This window comes from Triturus cristatus, chromosome 8 (assembly GCF_964204655.1).
Source record: "Triturus cristatus chromosome 8, aTriCri1.1, whole genome shotgun sequence".
NCBI lineage: Eukaryota > Metazoa > Chordata > Amphibia > Caudata > Salamandridae > Triturus > Triturus cristatus.
The window spans coordinates 982,009,744-982,028,810 of record NC_140591.1 but is presented as its reverse complement, the minus strand read 5'-3'; the positions used below and the strand labels follow the sequence as shown (position 1 = coordinate 982,028,810).

Sequence of the window (19,067 nt, the reverse complement as noted above, 5' to 3'; positions counted from 1 at the left end):
CTCCCAAATACAGTAAAACGACCTCCTGAGGCCCCAAGACTAGGCAAGCACTCCAAGGCAGGTCAGAACTCCCTCAGCAGAGTTCCAGGGGAGCTGGTGGTGAAGTCCTTTTGTTCCTGGGACTTCTTAACAGGGAGCCAGCTCTCCTCAGGCCCTTGGAGATCAGAATCAAAAGAAGGGGACACAACAAAGTCCTTCCCCTCTCCTTGGCAGCAAAGCAAAACAGCAAGCAGGCAGTCTTCTCCTCTTCAGTTCCTTCTAGCTTTCTCCTTGGTAGAGGTTCCTTCTTAGTTCCACAGTGATCTAAAGTTTATGTGTCTGGGGTCCTCTTCTTATACCCCTCCAAGTCTTTGTCTCTCTTTGTTTCAGTGGGGGGATTCCCCTGCTCAAACCGGTTCCTGGGTGTGCTCTGCCCTGGAGCACCTGGTTCCTTTCAGAGTGAGGGGCAGGGTCATTAGACGCTCAGCAGGAGGTGGAGCCTTCTTTGTGCTGGCAGAGGCAGAGTTCTCAGCCTGGCCAGCAGGGGGTGGAGCCAGCATTGTGCTGGCAGAGGCAGCCCTACTCAAACCCAGGGGCTACTCTTCCCACCCATCTCGAGCAGATCTCCCTATTCACCCTGCTGCTGACTCATCCAGACTCCTGGAGCCACCTAGCCCATCACATGACACCAGTCAGCCAATCTGCACACAGGCACACAGGAAGGTTAAACAGGAGAATAGCTACTTTCTAAAAAGTGCTATTCTCACACAGTGAATTTAAAAACCATCTTTCTATAAAGATGTATAATTAAATTCTGAACACAAAGATACCAAACTTGGATTTTCTATCTTGCCTTTAGGGGAAGCTAGGCATGTAAACAGCCTCCCCATTCTGTCCTATGGGCAAGATAGCCTCTCAGCAGTGAAAAACGAAAATGGCTGTAATTCACTACCAGGGCATGTTACACACCTCAGTACATACCCTACCTTTCAGATACACTGCACCCAGCCCAGGGGGGGTACCTAGGGCCACCATAGGGATGCCTGACATGTACAGAAAAAGAAGGATAAGGCCTGGTCAGTGGTTGCACTGGCCAGGTCGACATGGCAGTCCTGGACTGCACATAGGCACTGCAAGCAGGACTAAGACATCATTTTAGGGCTTCTCATGTGGGTGGCACAATCAGTGCTGCGGGCCCACTAATAGCATTTGAATCACCAGCCCTGGCACACTCAGTGCACTTTACTAGGGGCTGACAGGTGAAACAAATATACCAATCATGGATAACCAATCAATATAACAATTTATACAGAGAGCATATGCACTTTAGCACTGATCAGCAGTGGTAAAGTGCCCAGAGTCCGATTTCCAACAACCACGGGTCAGAAAAAATAAAGGAGGAAGAAGCAAAAAGTTTGGGGATAACCCTGCAAAAAGGGCCATTTCCAACACCCCCCATAAAAGGGGTGTTGCTAAAACACAAAAACACGCAGCTAAAGCTCTACATCCAAAGTAAAATCAACAGTACTTATCTTGTGAGCAGCAGCAACAAAAGAAGGAAGACGGATGCATGTTGATGGACTATATACTTTACTGGAATGTTTTAAAAGTTCTAAATTATTTATATTGTCACTGCTATGAGCAGGCAATAAAAGGAGATATGCACAATGTTAGTCTCCGTGTCTTGACATAAAATCTATGACACTGGTTCATTACCATTTTCACATGACTATGGTCTACCTAGAAGTAATCCCCCATCGGCATTATGAAGCTGAAGGTACTTTCCCTAGCACTGAAGGCAGTCAGCTTGATGGCTTCAATCACCTGTGTTCTTCAAGCTCTGCTGACACCAACATCTCTGTGTTGGTGTCAGCAGGCCTGGCAGGAGTTGGCCCGTACCACTCGGCCTACTGGCAATAGAGATGTTGATCTGATCTTTAGTTCAGAGTGTCTGCAGGACATTTGTAGCAGGAGTGCAAATCACTAGACAGATAGAATAAACTACAGATTTTACCATACTAGTAACTCTTCTTACAAGAAGACGGCGAAACATATGTACAGATTTTGGATTAACAATGCAGAAAGGACCACAGTAAGAAAGTTTCCTTATTGTTCTCCAGGAGAGAAGCAGAGAATTGTCCTTTTCACTAGTATAGTGCGGTTGGTCCACAAGGTATAGGTAGTAATTTCTTAACTTCTGTTATGGCAAACCCACTATTAAAATATCAGTGTGCTTGATCTCCCTCTCAACTTTAGTTTTTTTAGAGAATTTCTTTTGTTTAAAGAAATAAATTTCATTATGAAAACGTGTTTTATATATAAGTAGATTTTTTAGTAAGGGTTACCTGGTGTTAAATGTCTTAATTGTAAGCCAATGTGTAATGCTTTTTGTGTTTTATAACCTCTTTATTTATTGCATTAGTTTTTCAATACAACATAATAAGGCAAAACCAGGTCTCTTATGTTTAAAGTTTTTTAAGTAATATATCTAATCTCTTTTTTTGTTTCTATAAGTTGTGACCATCAGACAGTGAAATGTGTTAGCATTTTTTGAATTGTTGTGAATCTCCCTTTGTTAACAATATTTCAGAACCTCGTAGTATCTTTCATTTGGCATTCCTGAACAAGGTTCTCCCACACCTCTTTCTTAGCCTCTAGTTTCCTGTTTTAAACAGCCTACTTATATTCCAGTCTGGCCTTTTTACACTTTTAAAAAAATATATTTTTATTGACATTTCGTATAAGGTAAACAACAATAACATAGAGTGCAGTACAATACCAGCTGGCGGGCCAGCCGGCCCGTTCAGGATACAGAGATAGAATAAAATAACATGAGTATGCATCCACAACTCCTGAGGTAGAATATTGTTAAACAGGTAATCCACTATCATCAGGCACGTAGGTCCTTCCATATATGCATTTCGATTATAACATTATTAATCCCAATCATTACCCCTGCATCAGCTAGGATTCACGCTCTAATGGTGGTTGCATCAAGGGTCATCTGCAACGACTGAACTCAGCCAGCTCACAAATGGATCCCAAATGTCTTGCAGTGTAGATTTTGCCGGTAATATATCCTAGTAGCACGCCAGTTGTGCCCTACAATACGCCACACTCCTGACCCACTCCCCCACTGTCGGGAGAAACTGCGCCCCAGTGCAAGGCAACCTGTCTCTTAGCTAAGAGCAGTAACACTGCCGGAAGCCTCCTCGACTTCGGTGGCACATTTGAAATTAATCCCAGCAGTGTCACCAATGGTGTACAATGCAGCTCCTGCCCAGTGATGTCTTTAATGTGGCGTAGTATTTGTAACCAGAAGTTCGCTATAGGTCTGCACTTCCAGGTCAAATGCAGAAAGGTCGCTTGGGGGGCCCCACACGGCCAACAATTGTCATCTGGGCGTAGCCCCATTTTATGTAATTGTGTGGGAGTGCGGTAAAGCCGGTGAAGATATTTGAAGTGGATGAGCCTAAGGCGATAGTTGGTAGACAGTCGCTCTAACTGTTTGCTTCCGAAGTCCCACTGCTCGCCTGTAATCCTCCTCCAAAGCCCAATGAGATATTGGTACAATGACGGGAAAGTCCCTTTGTGTTGTAGTGTAAATACGAGAGATTAGTTTCTGGCTGATTCCACAGTTAGTATATTATCAAGCGCCGGTATTGTCAGGGTGGATTTGGAAATGTTTTAAATTTGCTCCTGCAGGAGGCGCGTATCTGATAGTATAGCAGCGTGTCTAGCGCCGGAAGGCAGTATAGGGCCACACAATTGTTGTAGCGTTAGGAAACTATCCCCTGGGTAGAGGTCATGACCCATCTGGATATTGTGTATGTGCGCCCGCTCCTGTGCCTTTGCATCCATTAGTGGGGGTATCAGGGGGTTATTTGGTAATGGCATTGAGGGAGCATAGAGTATGTCCGTGCTTGCCTGTTTGCAGAGACCCTCCCCCCATGCCCATCGCATGGTTTCTACTGTATCTACTTCGTCGCGTGTGCGTTTGTAAGGTTGGTAAAGTGCTGTATTTAAAGGAAGGGGTGCTGCCCTGTCTATTTCAATTGCCACATGTGGCTGGAAAGGTGTAGGGTGTACCCAAAAGTGTAAAAACTGTGCCTGGACACAGTAAGCGTAAAGGGCAAAATCCGGGCCGCCAATCCTCCCTGTGCCTGCGGCAGCGCTAAAACCTCCCAGGATATCCGTGGCTGTCCCCCCGCCCAAACCAGCTCAATCATTAGTGACCGGAGACGCTTTAAAAATTGCACTGTAAGGGGAACACAAATATTAACAAATCGGTTCAATAATTTGGCCAGGATAATCATTTTTGCCACAGCTATGCGGCCAGCTAGGGAGAGGGAAAGAGTTTTCCACTTCTTCACTCTGTCTTCTATCCAGGCCAGACCCCTGCCGTAGTTTGCCGTCCAGATTGCTTGCAGGTTGCCACTTATCCATATGCCCAGATATCGAGTCGGGCCAGTGGCCCAAGCTATCGGGTATCAGTATCAAAGGCTTGAGTCTCGGGTATAAGCGGGATAATTACAGATGTACTCCAGTTGATGACCACTCCGGACAGTCCGCTATATCTCACCAGTTCTCGTGTCATGGGCGCAAAATTATCCTTCGGATTTGTCATATATAAAGTAATGTCATCTGTGTAAATTGACTTGGGGAGTCCCCTCTTAGTGAACCTGATCCCCCGATTGGTATGGTGTTGTCTAATGTGGGCTGCCAGTGGCTCTGTGGCTATCGCAAACAGTAACAGCGACAGGGGGCAACCCTGTCTGGTTCCCCTAGTGATGGATATGGGCTCTGAAATCTAGCCATTTACCCTTAAACATGCTGTGGACAACGTATAGAGAAGCCTAATCTGTTGTATAAAAAGCAGACTCAGTCCCAGCCTATAAAGAAGCAGAAACAAGAACCCCCACTCCAAGGAGTCAAACGCCTTGGTGGGGTCTAGGAGTGCCGCAATTGCCGGGACATGGGGGGGCGAGATAATGTAATAGCCCGAACAACGTCCTAAGATTGTGGGAAGTGGACCTTCCCGGCACGAAGCCAGATTGGTCCTGGCTAACTATCAGTGGGAGCAACGTGTGGAGTCTGGTGGCCAGGAGCTTGGCAAAATTCTTGGCATCAACATTAATCAATGAGAGTAGGTGGTAAGTATCGCATTGTAGAGGGTCTTTGTCCGGTTTTAAGAGTGTAATAATAATGGCCTCTTGCATGGATTCGGGAAGGGTTCCCAGCTGTAGTGCTTCCTGGTAAACTGCTAGGAGGTAAGGGGCAAGCAGCTCTGAATATTCTTTATAAAATGTGTCCGTGAGCCCGTCCGCACCAGGTGCTTTGTCCGCTTGCAAGCTACCGATAACTCAGCGCACATCTTCTTCTGTAAACGGTACATCCAAATACTCCTGATGTGCCCGGCTGAGCCATAGGAGTTCTATTGAGTCAAAATAGTCTTCCAGAACGGAGTCTGGTGGGTTAGAGCGGGATGTTTATAATTGTGCATAAAAATTTCGCATGGTATTGAGAATGCCAGGTGGAGTGATCGCCACATCGTCGGCAGGGGTGGCAAGTGCAGTGATAAATTTGGAGCCTCTATATGGACGCAAGAGATTTGCGAGCATCTTGGCCGGCCTATCTCCCTCACCATAACGATGTGCGGTTGCGTTTTTGTGTAGAAAATGTGTCTCTCTAATTGCCTCGTCTTAGAATTCTGTTAGCTTGCTGCGAATGTTCCCCTGTGTTGCGGATGATGGTGCATTAAAATACTGTTCCTCCAGCGTTTGCAATTCTTTCTCTAATCTGCCCAGACTACCACAGATGTCTCGGAGCACACCAGATTGGCCAGCCATGCAGGACACCCGAATCACCACCTTGAAAGCCTCCCAGAGCGTTCCGGCGGTTTCCACTGATCCTGTGTTGTGTTTGAAGTATTCTATTATTTGTGACCTGATTCCTTCCTTAAAAACTACATCTAGCAGCGCATGTGGTGGAAGGTGCCATGCAAATGGCTGTATGTAAGGCTTGGGCACCAAAAGGGTCAATGCAACCGGAGTGTCATCTGAGAGTGTGCAGGCGTGATGCTTAGCCTTTGTCACCCAGGAGTGTAGATCCTTGGATGTGAGCCAGAAATCAATTCTGGACCAAGCATGATGCTGCTGCGTAATGCATGTGCCCTCCCAGGCAGTGGGATGGAACACTCGCCATGTATCAATCAATTTGTGATCAGATATTAACCCCTTGAGGACCGCGGCCACCTGCTGGTGGTGCATGCGTGAAAGTCCAACTCTGTCCGCTGCAAGCGACAGAACGGTGTTAAAGTCCCCACCCCAAAGTAGTGCAGCGTCCCCCATGGATTGTATTTGGTGCCATACTTGTTGGAAAACAATGGGATCGTCCATGTTAGGACCATATATGTTTGCAATAAGGACTTGCTGATTGAACAATTTCCCCAGCAGTAGTAGGTATCGGCCTTCTGGGACACTTACCACCTTCGTCTTCTGCCAGAGGACCCCTTTCCTGATCAGTGTCACCACCCCCCTGGAGTAATTTGAGTAACAAGATGTGTATTCTTCACTCCACCTGTTAGATGTCAATCTAGAGCAAGCGGTGTCCCTCAGATGGGTCTCCTGTAGGAGGCACACATCTGCGGCCTTTTTACCCTTGATCTATCTCTGGGCTTACTGCTGAGTGCCTTTTGTACCCGGCCGTAAAGTGATGTCCATAATATGGTCCATAAATACATTTACATAAATCACACACAATACTTGTTTGTCCAAGTCACCAGTAAATGCTTACTTGAAATGGGAATCAAAACTGCTAAAAAAAACTGTCTGTGCGCTGTCGGCACAGTGGCTTAAAGATCAGCATGGAGAGGTTGCACTCAGGAACAGAGTGTTTTGGTCATGAATGATGGCCAAGCCCTAACCTTACAATACACTCCATGCCGAGTCATGTTTGGGTAAAGGCGTTCAGCACATGTCATGTGTTCATAGCATACTGGGTACCAGTGAAATTGACTCTGACCTCTGTAACATTTAATTATTTTCACAGTGGGATCATAAACAGTGTAGTGTGTGTCTTATAACTGGTACATTTCAGTGTTTTTGTTAGGTTATGTGTCATAACCGTAATGTCCTTTCAAAGTATTTTAGGGGCATTTCTATACCTAATTTTTAACAAATAGTATTTGTCTTCCCGGTATTTATGAAAGCACTCTTGTAATTACGTTTTTTAGTGATTGTTTTGTACAGGGCTTAAAAAACAGAAGGCTCTTTTAGTTATAAGTCACAACAACACCCATGAAATTAAACTGTGGCAAACATTTGCAAATTGCATTTTAACAAAGGTTTGTGTTTGTGCAATGTCGTTGATTATATTGTAATTTCAATTTTCTTTTCATCTAGGTGGTCATTCGTAGACTTCCACCGAGCATAACCAAGGAGCAGCTTGAAGAGCAGTTACACCCGTTACCTGCTCATGATTATTTTGAGTTTTGTGCAGCAGATCCCAGGTGAGTGGGAACATTTCTTTGATCTCAGACATGAAAGTCGTTCCTAATTTTGAGTTAGTAAGTATTACATGGCGAGCTTGAGCTAATGCACATCAATATTCAGCTGTTTTATGTGCAGTGTTGTAATTCTACTGAAATTGTGATGTTCTCGTGTGGATTCTTTTTGCTGGTCAGTTGCTAGTCTGTGGGACAGACCCTTTCTGGCTCCCTTAGGAACTTTACTGCTCTCCAGACTCACGGCAAGCCTCTCTAGTTCCAAACAGTTAAATACTTCCAAAATGTGCCATTTCTCTGTGTGCTACTGATATTAAAATATTTTGCCGATAGTTCTTTCCGGTTTAACAGCATAGATGTCATGAGGCCTAGTCTAGAGGGCTCCTGTGTTATTTCTACAGCTGTGGAGCTAGCAAAATTGTATTGTATTGTTTTTGTGGTTGCATTTACATAGTGCTACTTACCTCTTATGTGGTGCTGAAGCACTATCGCAGATGGATAGCATTCCACTCCGTAGTGCTTGGGTCTGTCTATCTGTGATGGCTATTATTTGGGTGCAACATATATCCTTCAAAAAATATCTTTAGGTGCTGAATGGAAGAGTGCTGATTTGTAGTGCCTTTGTGGGAACCTTTCAGTGTAAAGTGTGATGAACAGAGTTGTACTAGTATCATGTTATGTCGCTATGTCTGGGTGTATACTGAAGCGGAAAGGAGTGAGAGATAGGATGCTTAAGATTCTTAGGCATTCGTTTGTCTGTTTCAAAAGGTGTGGTATTAAAAGTGTGGCCTGTGGGGGGAGTATTCTGGCGTTATTTGTGAATAGCAATTTTTGTTTCATATTGTTTTACTGCAATTGTGCAGCTTAATTTATGTGTGGGTTTAAGACAAGGAGTGTGAGAGATGCACTTGTACTCATACCTACTATTCTTTTGGGGAGATTTGGCCAAATAAACAAAGTATTGCTATAGTAATTTGTGAAAGTTATTGCTTTGGTAATTCTAATGTATTCATTTAAACAGGGGCGGCTCCTCTGCTAAGGCAGGGGAGAGTTGCCCTACCACTCTCAGAGCAGTGAAAAAAGGAAAAATAAAATAATGATAACATTGTATGTTTAATTTTATGTTTTGTAGCTATGGGCTAGGTGAGGGCGGGGCGGGGCTGGGGTCATAGGGGGAGGAGTAGTGGGTATACTCTAAGTGCGCATGTTGGTTTGGCCAGCCATCTTGTCCAGCGAAACAGTCATGCGCATTTTGCATATTTTCTACCAGGCTGTAATGCACAGCCTGGTGGGAAACATGCACAGGCTCATAGTCCCCATCTGAACGTCGAACCATAGCGCTCAAACCAATCACTGCGCTGCATTGCAGCGTTGTCATTAGCTTAGGGGGTCTGTGTGCTTCCTGCTTTCGGGACTCGCCAGGAAGAGAAGCAACGACGGAGGAGAGACGGCAGCAGTGAAGAGGTGTTTTTTTTTATAGTTTGTTTTTGTGGAAGAGGCAGAAGAAAGCAATACGTGAATTGCCGCCAGTGGGTTACACAGAGACAAGTGAATCCACTAACACTCCAATTCTACTTGAAGGTACATGATCAACAGGCGCAAGCCTAATAGAATAGCTACGACAATGCACTCACACTTGAAGTGGCTGTACAAGACAATTCCAATCACAGGCACTTGTTAGATCAAGTATTTTAAGAAGCAGGCTTCTAAGAAAGAGTTGAAAATAATGCACTGGCATCAAGTGATATTGAAGTCGAGTGTCAACTTCCTACAGCGGCTAATTTAAAGAATTTGAACTATTGATTTTAAATGAACAGATAGGGGTGTTTCATGAAAAGTCGGGGGTTGTCTTACGAAATTAAAGAAAGCTACATGGCCGTATGTGATGCCATTAATAAAGGCTCCCGATAATTTAAAATCAGTAAGGAAGCGTTAATATAAGCTGTCCCTGCCTTGTGCCTTACGGTGCACACAGAATCAAGATTTCAAAGATGCAGACAACACAACTCATTTCAAGTATGTATGTCTTTCTCAGTTTCTTAAACCATCTTGCAAACTCCACTACCATAATGTCGAGATGCACTGTTAATTTGCAAGGCAAAATGGGGCATTATCGTGGAGATGTGGCATGTGGATTAGTGCAAGTTGCCCCTGGAAGTCAGGCAAACATCACACACTGCTTGCTGCTACTCAGATATCACTAGAAAGCGATGAGGTCCCAAGTTAGAGTAGCCAGTCGGTTCAGGAAGCATACAGTGTGTGTTAAACCAGGAGCAAAAATGGAAAATTGGAAAGGGTAGACCCTTCATTATCTGTTGCAAACTCTAGCTTCTGAAAAGGAAGTAGGCACTACACGGGAAGAGGTGTGGTGCAGCGACCAGGGCATCTGACTCCGGAACACAGGGGCTCACGGTTCGATCGCCAGCGGCAGGTTAGCCCAGCACCTTGTGACTCTGGGCAATCGCTCGCTTAATCTTCCCGGCGGCCCCCAGTGCCAGCACACCTCTCCGGAGGTAGCTGTGTGCTTTACAAATGCAGTTATTTCATTTCAATAAAACCGTTTCTGTTGAATTCACAGTTTTTTAATAATATTTTGTGCTTAATAAATTGTTTTAATATCTGTTGTATTATTAATATATTAAATGCAAGGTCTGGCTTTTACATTTTAATGTACATTTTTCAGGCTGTGAATTAACAGACAACTTGTTTTTTCGAAATAAAATTCAAATCATATTTGTTCTTTTGTAGTCGTTATGATATAACTCTTATAATATAATTTACAATGTATGCTATGGACTGCACATCTTATGGATTGTTATACCATAATACTGTGTTCTTCATATGACTCAGCATCAAATTAAAAGGTTTTAACAAAATGTTTTACACGCAAATCTGATACCCACGATCTGAAACTAGTTCAATGCGTTGTAAAATACCAGACACAAGGATTTGCAATTATTATAGAAAATATATTTGATTGGCACTGATTGACTACATAGTGCGTATAAATGGCCTGCAAAGCCACTACTTCCCTTCAATCTCCTCTGCATTGTGGTTAAAAAGTCTTACCGTGAACTTAAAGAACCACTCTGTCTCCTCCTTTTCCTATGTTCTGCTCTTTTAATCGCATTTTTCACAATTCTTGCATTGTAAGAGGTCATTTGGTCAAATAGTTATCTGGGAACATTTTTATATTTTGTTTATGTTTACCACTTGGTTCCTCTTCATAGTAATTTCCTAGTGTGAAATACTATTTTTGCGACCATTCACAATTTGTGATGCGTTAAGGTTAACAAATCGCTAATAGGTAATGAGTGTTTAGCAATCTTGCAAAGAGAAAAGAAAAACATTTGAATTAGCCATTTTTGCTGTAACTGGTTTCCGAATCGCAAACATTCGTACATCCGGTCCTTGGTTTTATTTCTTGGACAGTCCTGGATCTTGGACTGACCATGTTTTCATTGTGACGAGAAGGAGGTTGTTTGTACCTTGGTTGGTGTGACCCTTCAATTAAAGATGACTACTGTTTGCCTCCAAACCTAAGTACTAAAGTATTTCCAAGTAGTACGTCTGAGCTATTACTGTTATCATGAAATGATACTAATTGAAAAAGATAATAACTGGTGAAATATTAATATTTTGTTTCCACCTATCTCCAAAAGTTCCTAATATTTGATGGCGGTGAAGAATAGGTTTTACCTCCTCAATTTACACCGTCTCAGAAACCATCCATTTTTGATTGCAGAAAATAATTAAGGATCATTTTTCAGTGTGATAACCCTCAACTTGACAAAACTGTCACATTGTCCTTTTTATATGTATATAGCAGTCTGTTTTTTTAATTATAATTCACTGGGCTACATAGTTGTTATGGAGAATCACATATGAACACTGGCCATTTCTCAGCAGATATTGTAGGGAAAACAAAGGTTGGAAAATATCAATTGATGTGAGCCCTTCTTTCATTTACCAATATAAAATAGCAAATAGTGCAACGATTGTCTTTTATTTTAGCTGACGGATTTTATTAAATTTGTGCCTGCTAGTTTTACATTTTCCATCTTTATTATCATTCATATTAATTCTGAGACTTCAGGAAGCTCCTTATTCTTTTTCAAGGGTGTTGACAAACTATCTGGCTCACTTAGGACTGATCTTCCAACCCTATTGAAAAACAGAATTAGCCTTGGGGTATAGAGTCAATTAATTTATATGTAAGTATGTATATGGCATTTCTACTGCTAAAGCTCACTAAAAGGCAGTGAAGCACTGTACAGAGTCGAAGACAAGCATAAAGTCAACGAGTGATAGGAGAAGTAGCTCGGTTATGAATGGTTAATGCATTGTGATGTAGTTATCTTTAAATAGGTGAATCTATTACCCTTTCCTAAATTGGAGCAGCGTTGGGGCAGTCCAAGGGACACGGGGATGTTGTTCAAGATTCAGGCTGACTAGGGGGGACAATAGAGTTCCATCAGAATGGGGATGATATGGCCATAGTTCTTCAGGACCTGGATGAGTCTTGCTGCGTTGTTTAGGATGACCTTAAATGGCGCCAGTGTGAAGTCTGGGAGGCCATGGAGCAGGGCGTTAACACCATTCAGATGCGAGAATACAAGGCAATTCTGTAGTCACATTCTGGAAGAAATGGCTTCACTTTCTTTTTTTTTTTGGCAATGTGTTTTTTGATGGTGAAGATTGAGTCCAGGGTGAATTCAAGTCACTTGGAATTCGATTCAAGTTGCGGCTGAGGCCGTCAAGGTTCATGGTATTCAGTCAGGTTTTTACTGTTTCTTGGTTGTTGTTCTTGGCAAATAACTGGAATTCTATTTTGGTTGGGTTGAGCATCAGGTAGGCGCTGGACATCCAGGTCTGGATGATGTGCCGGCAGTGTTTGAGGCATTCAATATCTAAAGCAGAGGAGACTTTCAAGTACAGTTGTCTCTCAGGAGATCTCCATTGATAATCATAATTACTGAATAGTCCTGCCCACGTGCGGGGACCCCGGTGCAGTTCTTTCAAAGTCACATCCACTTTGCCTTACTTTGGATAGCCCAGGAGACATATGTGACTCATATGATACATTTTGCAGCCTTAACCAGACTATATTGCCTATCTTAATGCTTCCCTGCTGTCCCTGTGCAGCCTGTTCCCTACGGAAGGGATGGAAACGTAAGCCCTGAATGATGAACAGGGTGACACAGAAAGTGTCGTGGACGGGGACCATGCAACAACAAAGAGGAGGGGTGCCTGTGGACGGCCTCCAATAGTGATATCCATATGCAACCAACTCTCCCTCTGAAGAACGGGAGTCTACAAGGGAGGGCAGCTGCGTACGATACTGCCTCTCCTGCTCTCTGGCACGCCCTCCATCTACCAGAGCTGGTGATAGAGTGAACGAGGTGGCTATGTATCCTGAGTAGAAGCCACCACCGCCCATCTGTGCCATAAGCCTCCCTCAACTTGCGGCGCTCGCAAGGCCTACGGTGCTGGGATCAGATCATAGTGCCCCTCGGGCACCCGACCTAGAAAAGGTAGATAAATTAGAGGTGATACCTCCCTTGCTCCTCAGCTGCCCCCTGATCACACGAACGGCCCATCTCCGGACCAGCAGTCAATCCTGGGCAATCTGTAGGGGCAGGCAGACATTTCCCCCACCCTTGACCCCTCGCTCGGATTGCTGGACCTGGGGTTGGGGAGGTGATAAGGCCATGGCTCTCACATGTGATAGAGTGTGAAGGAGCTGCAGAAACGTGGCTCTAGCCCACTGGAGCATCTTACCCTCAACTGCCCGAGGCTCCTTAGTCTGAGCCAAGACACAACCCAAGTAATGTAGGCGCTCCAGGCACAGTCCCTGATGGCTGCAGACAAAGGGACTGCCATGTGTTTAGGTCCACCATCTGTCTGAAAATGGATCATTGTATACTTCCATCGTATACTGTCCATAGTATACTTCCTGTATACACTGTTGCCTGTGTATATCATAATGCTATGCTATATATTATCATTATGCTATTTCTATATTCTGTGCACTCACTTCCCGCCAATGCTCTTTGTGTTCACTTCCCGCCAATATTGGCAGGTTATATCTTGTCATGTCCTTTAGGATAGTCCTGTCATGTATACCCCATTTTACATACATTGTCCCATCCACACGACAGTAACAATTCTAAACAGGTGCCCTTCCTAGTAGCTTTCTCCTGTCTCTTCGACACCAGGCTCTCGGTTTTCTATCATAATCATGACGTACATAAACATGTCCCCAGGAAGGGTATAACTATTCTGTATAAGGGTCACCTCTTTTTCATCCTTAGCCAACAGCCAGCTGTGCATGATCGCATTTGTTTGGCAAAAATTCATGATTGTTTCCAAAACATTTATGATTTTTTTCAAAACATATCGATTCTAGAAGAAACCCTGGAGTGACCACTCTAGTACAAAAGACTATTATTTCCTCCTACAAATCAGAGGAGAATTCTTTCCAAGCTGACACAGGGTCCTGCATGCTGAATTTTCGACACGCAGCGGTCTGACATCCCTTGCGGGGTGTCATCCTCGATGCAGAGACGGGTTCCTTCGTTCTTTACCATCAGCTGAGAGGGCTGGTTCTTCCCTAGGGGTTTCTTGGCTACCCATATATACATATGCGCATATACGTGCTACACATACAGATCTAGGCTAGGTTCATTTAGGCAAATCACTTAGGGGGTGCATTTTAGGAATATGCAAGTGCTACTGTTTTTATCTGAACTGCTTCTGTTCATCTTATTAGCACTATGATAGAAATGTATCTACAGTTTACTATATTGGTACTAGTAATCTCTTTCGTATGCTTCTCTCTCCTGATTGTCGCAGCACATATGTTTTACACATGGCTGTCGCTGGACCAATAAATAGTTATTGAAACGTCCTAATCGCCATCCTGTGTATTTGCTGAGAGTAAGCAATCTTGAGTGTCTGAATGAAAAGTACTGTACTGTTTTCCACAATTCCTGAGGAATCAAGGTTGTCATGTTCAGTGGTTGCCAGAAACTACCTACACCAATGTAAGATACAGGGGGGTGGTAGTGGCACTGTAGAGCTAGCTGGTCTAATGGCTGACATATCCTGTGGGGGTGTCCTGAAGCGGTTGGGACACCAAGCCCTCAGTTTAGGGTATCCAAAAACGTGCAGTTCCTGGGGGATTCCTAGGAAGTACACAACAATCTATGCTCCCTTTGTAATGTAATTGGTTCTATTGTAAAGCACTCTGACACCTTCGGGTAAAGTACGTGCTATATAAAAATGCATAATTAAATAGAAATTAGTTTAAAAACTAGAAGGTAAAAGGGGTCAACCCCTTAAAAGTCACTTAAGTAAAATTAAAATTGATTTTTTCAAAAACCTCCTTCACAAATACTTTTTACTTCTTTTTAATGTGAGGTAGGATAATAGACAGTAATATTGCTGTATAGGCTGCACCATTGGAAACCATGAGAATAGGACACTGCGCCCTTAAGGGTCTCTTGGCCTCCAGTGTCCCAACATGCCCGGCAGATGGCAGTTTATTCAGTTCTTTTTTCCGGCTCCTGCTGACAGGATCCTGGAACAGAGTTCTGCCTTTTAATTTATTTTTCTTCAAACATTTTCATCTTAGCCTTTTCAAAGGTGAGTTCCTCAACGTCCTTTAAGTTGTAGATTATTGTTAGATATTTGCCTGACAGGAAATATATCAATTTATTTGCAAAATGCCATCTCTTTTTGCGAACCGCCCAGAGTGTGCCAGAAAAATGGCAAATTCGGACCTGCACAGGATCTTTATCTTATGTATGTCAGACTCTCAACACCCCAAGATGTGTTGACACTGCAAAACCCTCTCCAGACACACTTTAAGGGAGAGAGAAGGTTCACGTCTATGATCAATGAAGCACCACAAAAGACAAGAATCCCTGGCTGGAGAGACTATAGAAGGGCGAAGAGAGACTTTTCCCTCTACCAGAGCCATTATGTCACGCTCTCAGGACTCCTGCAGAGGGATATCCAAAAGGAGAAGATCTGGGAAAACAATGACATTCTCATTTGACGTAGAGGCCATCAACGTCGAGAAGAGGTACAGCACCTACCTGTTCGCCATCAGGTGCTGGTTTGATATCTAGAACACTTACGACGTCGAGGAGGAGAGCACCATCGATGTCAAGAGGTACATTGACGTTGAGACACCATACAACATCGATAACTGTGACATCGAGACATGGCTTAACTTCAAGACATCATTCAACCTTAAAGGCTAAGGCAGCCAAGTGACTTTTGCGGATGATAGCATGCACACTTCCTTCAGAGTCTGATTCAGAGTACTCCTGACTGACCTCACCCCAGTGACCATTTCTGATTTGCCAACACTGCCTCAGGCTCCAATGGACTCCACTTTCCCTCCACATTCCTCTCCTCCTCCTCCTTAAACACTTCCTCCTCAACCAGTGATTGCAGAGGTACTTCTGTTGTCAATACCGCTGGTCACCCCTTTGCAGCCACTCAGTCTCCTGTACCTGCGGCACATACACCAGGGCAACCAAGATCTCGCTCCCATCACTCCAGACCTCGCAGCTATAGGTATTGCTCTAGGTCAAGATCGAGATCCCACCATCTTCATAGTCTAAGGTCTTACAGAAGCTCACACTCAAGATGGAAAATATACTCTAAATCCAGACTGAGAGCCTCAAAATCTTGTCATACAACACCTTCTTCAGGATTGTATTTGCCTACCCTAAGGTATTCTCCTCAACCGATAATATCTCCTATAGATTAGATGAACTTCTTCCAGAAGGTACTTAACAGGAGTACTTACAAATTAATTATTGATTTACCGATCACTACTACATCCCCTTCTGCAGCCAGACTACTACTACGTTTGGTTTCAGACCTCTTAGAAAGAGCCATGGAACTTTTTCTTACTCCAGCTGCCGTAAAGGCTGCTCCATCATGCCTACAAAAGAAATATAGACCTCCGGATCAAAATCCATCTTTTCTTCGCACAGAGCTTATACCAGACTCTGTAATTGTTTCAGTTGCTAGGAAATTTCCTGCCAAGTGTCAGATCTGTCAGCCTATGGGTGGTTCTCCCCCAAACCTTTTCCCTCCTCCTCTATTTTTTTTTTGCTGATGTCATTTTTGCTGGCTTTAGGGCTCTGCACACTTTGCCAGTGTTAACCAGTGCCAAAGTGCAATTGCACACTTCTTAAAACATGGTAAAATTAGTTTATACCTAATTGGCATATTACATTTAATTATAGGTCCTCAGTAAAGTGGTACTACATGTGCCCAGGGCCTGTAAATTAAATGCTACAAGTAGTCTTTCAGCATTTATTGTTCCGCCCACTTGAGTAGCCCTTTCAACATGTCTCAGGCCTGCCATTGCAGCAAGTGGGTGCAGTTTTGAACTGCCATTTTGATCTGGCATAATAAACCAATTGCCAGGCCCAAACCTCCCTTTTTAATACACATAGGTCACCCCTAAGGTAGACCCTGTACATTCCAGAGAGCAGGGTGCAGTGTTTTTAGAAAGTTGGGCATGATCCATTAAGTTTAACAAGTCCTGGTAGTGAAAATACACTTACATTTGTTTTTCACTACTGCAAGGCCTACCCCTCCCATAAAGTAGCATTGGAGTCACCTTATTATACTTAATAAACTGTAACTTTAAAGTGGGAACATGTAACCTGTTCATGTTTTTGCGTCTTTGGTATTGAAATGAAAAATCCTCTCTTTTGACAAAGTCGGATTGTTAATTACAGTTTTGAAAATTGCCTCTTTTAGAAAGTTAGCCATTACAAAAATGGGGTAACCCATGGTTAAGGGACCTGGGTATAGTCTTGATACCAAAAACAATGGTCCTTGACCAATTATTGATACATCTGAGCCAATTGCTTCGCTTAGTTAAATAATTTCCTGATCCTGAGCTCAAAACCAAAATTCTTTATACAGGAAGGAGCTCACAATATTCAATATGCAAGTTAATCTAACGAAGAACAACATCCAAACCATTTGTAAATTATTATACATACGTTTATTATTTTGCCATTTGAAAAAGTTAATTAATAAAGCAGTACAAGGTTGCTCCAAGGGGAACGTGCGTCAAAGAAAGAGTGATTAAAGGGTGAATGAGTGAAACAAGGAATGGAGACATAGTAATAAGGACATTAAATTGATTTCAACAATAAGGATCGGTTATGATTCACCGTCCAAGACCTGGTCACATTAATCAATTGTAGAAACGTATTCTTGTATTTCAAAAACGACCCAATAAGTGGTCTAGCACGTAGGACTGTTGTGTGTCCCAGGTAGTGAGGAGTGGGCGTCGACGTTTCGACCCGTCTTGATGGCCTTAGGGGATTTTTAAACCTTGGCCGTGCGGATCTTCATCAGGACCAGAGAGGGGCAACCTGACTGGGTGGTGACATTAATCAAAACACCTGGAATATTAAAATAAGGAGGTGAGGATGTTGTCCTAAATAAAAACAAGCGTTAAAACCAAGATCCGTCATAATTAATCATCTACCTGATCGGATTAAGGAATTTAATTCAATGGAGGTAGCCAAACTTCCAATGGATGGAGGACTACGTATCACAGGGTAATTATTCCAGGCTGTGGGGGGTCACAGGGTAGTTATTCCAAGCTGTTGAGAGAGAACAATAAAAGAATTCTAAGTATGGGCGATACAACCTACACATACTTATGTTCAAGTGAGAGGGTCTATTTGAGAAGGTCGTATCGTCAGGTACACCATGGGTATACTATCCCACGACGTAAGGGCTTAATTTAATCAACTGAACAATGATTCAACCTGAGAAAAAATGCTTGGTGGCGTGACGATGAACAGCCTATGAATTGGAACTAATGCTCAATAATTAGTAGAAGAGCATATTATCATGTCAGGCGCTAGTATATAATGCAAAGAGCAGTTTGCGTTGCGTGATGTAAAGGAAGCTCAATAAGCGGAAGAACCATCTTACCGCGTCAGGCGTTAATGTGCACTTCTTCATCGGGTATGTCAGTAATTGGACGGATGCACCGAGACGTGTAGTTCAATCGGGGCTGAAAATTAAATGCAACAAAAGGAATTGTAAGTAAACCTGGGAATATAGTTGTACAATCCCGGGGTTTAAGGTAGAAGGAATCTTACCGAGAGGCACTCTTTGTGTGCTTGCTCAAGGAGCGTTCGTCTGCGTGAAAGCTCCCGCTCAATGTGAGCTCGGCGGCGTGTACGTGCAATTACCGGGGCAACCGTCTACGTATTAATGACGGTTGTCGGGGTATGGACAGAGTTAAAAGACTAACGGGGATTGTAGCGGTACCGGGGAAATGGAACCTGATACAAAATCGTTGGGCCACAAAAAAGCAGTGGTTTTACATACTGGGAAAAGGCGACATAACAATTACAAAAATAATTTTTGTATATTCGTGACATACTTAGTGAGACAAACTTCCCACATATATGTGCAAACAATATATTAGAAACCACATAATTACACAATACCATTTAATCACAACATTAACCACATATATGTACAAACAACCATATATTGGAAAACAATTAATTTGACAGAG

At 43.3% G+C, this 19,067-nt stretch overlaps 1 protein-coding gene across 3 annotated transcripts in view; it reads left to right on the top strand.

Moving 5' to 3' along the window:
• UPF3A (UPF3A regulator of nonsense mediated mRNA decay) overlaps nt 1-19,067 on the top strand; it is a 508,452-nt gene that overhangs the window by 28,669 nt on the left and 460,716 nt on the right. For all 3 annotated transcript variants that reach the window (XM_085620493.1, XM_085620494.1, XM_085620492.1), the window contains exon 2: nt 7,383-7,489. In XM_085620493.1, coding sequence (XP_085476619.1) covers nt 7,383-7,489 — 107 coding nt within the window. The remainder of the gene's footprint in view (nt 1-7,382; nt 7,490-19,067) is intronic.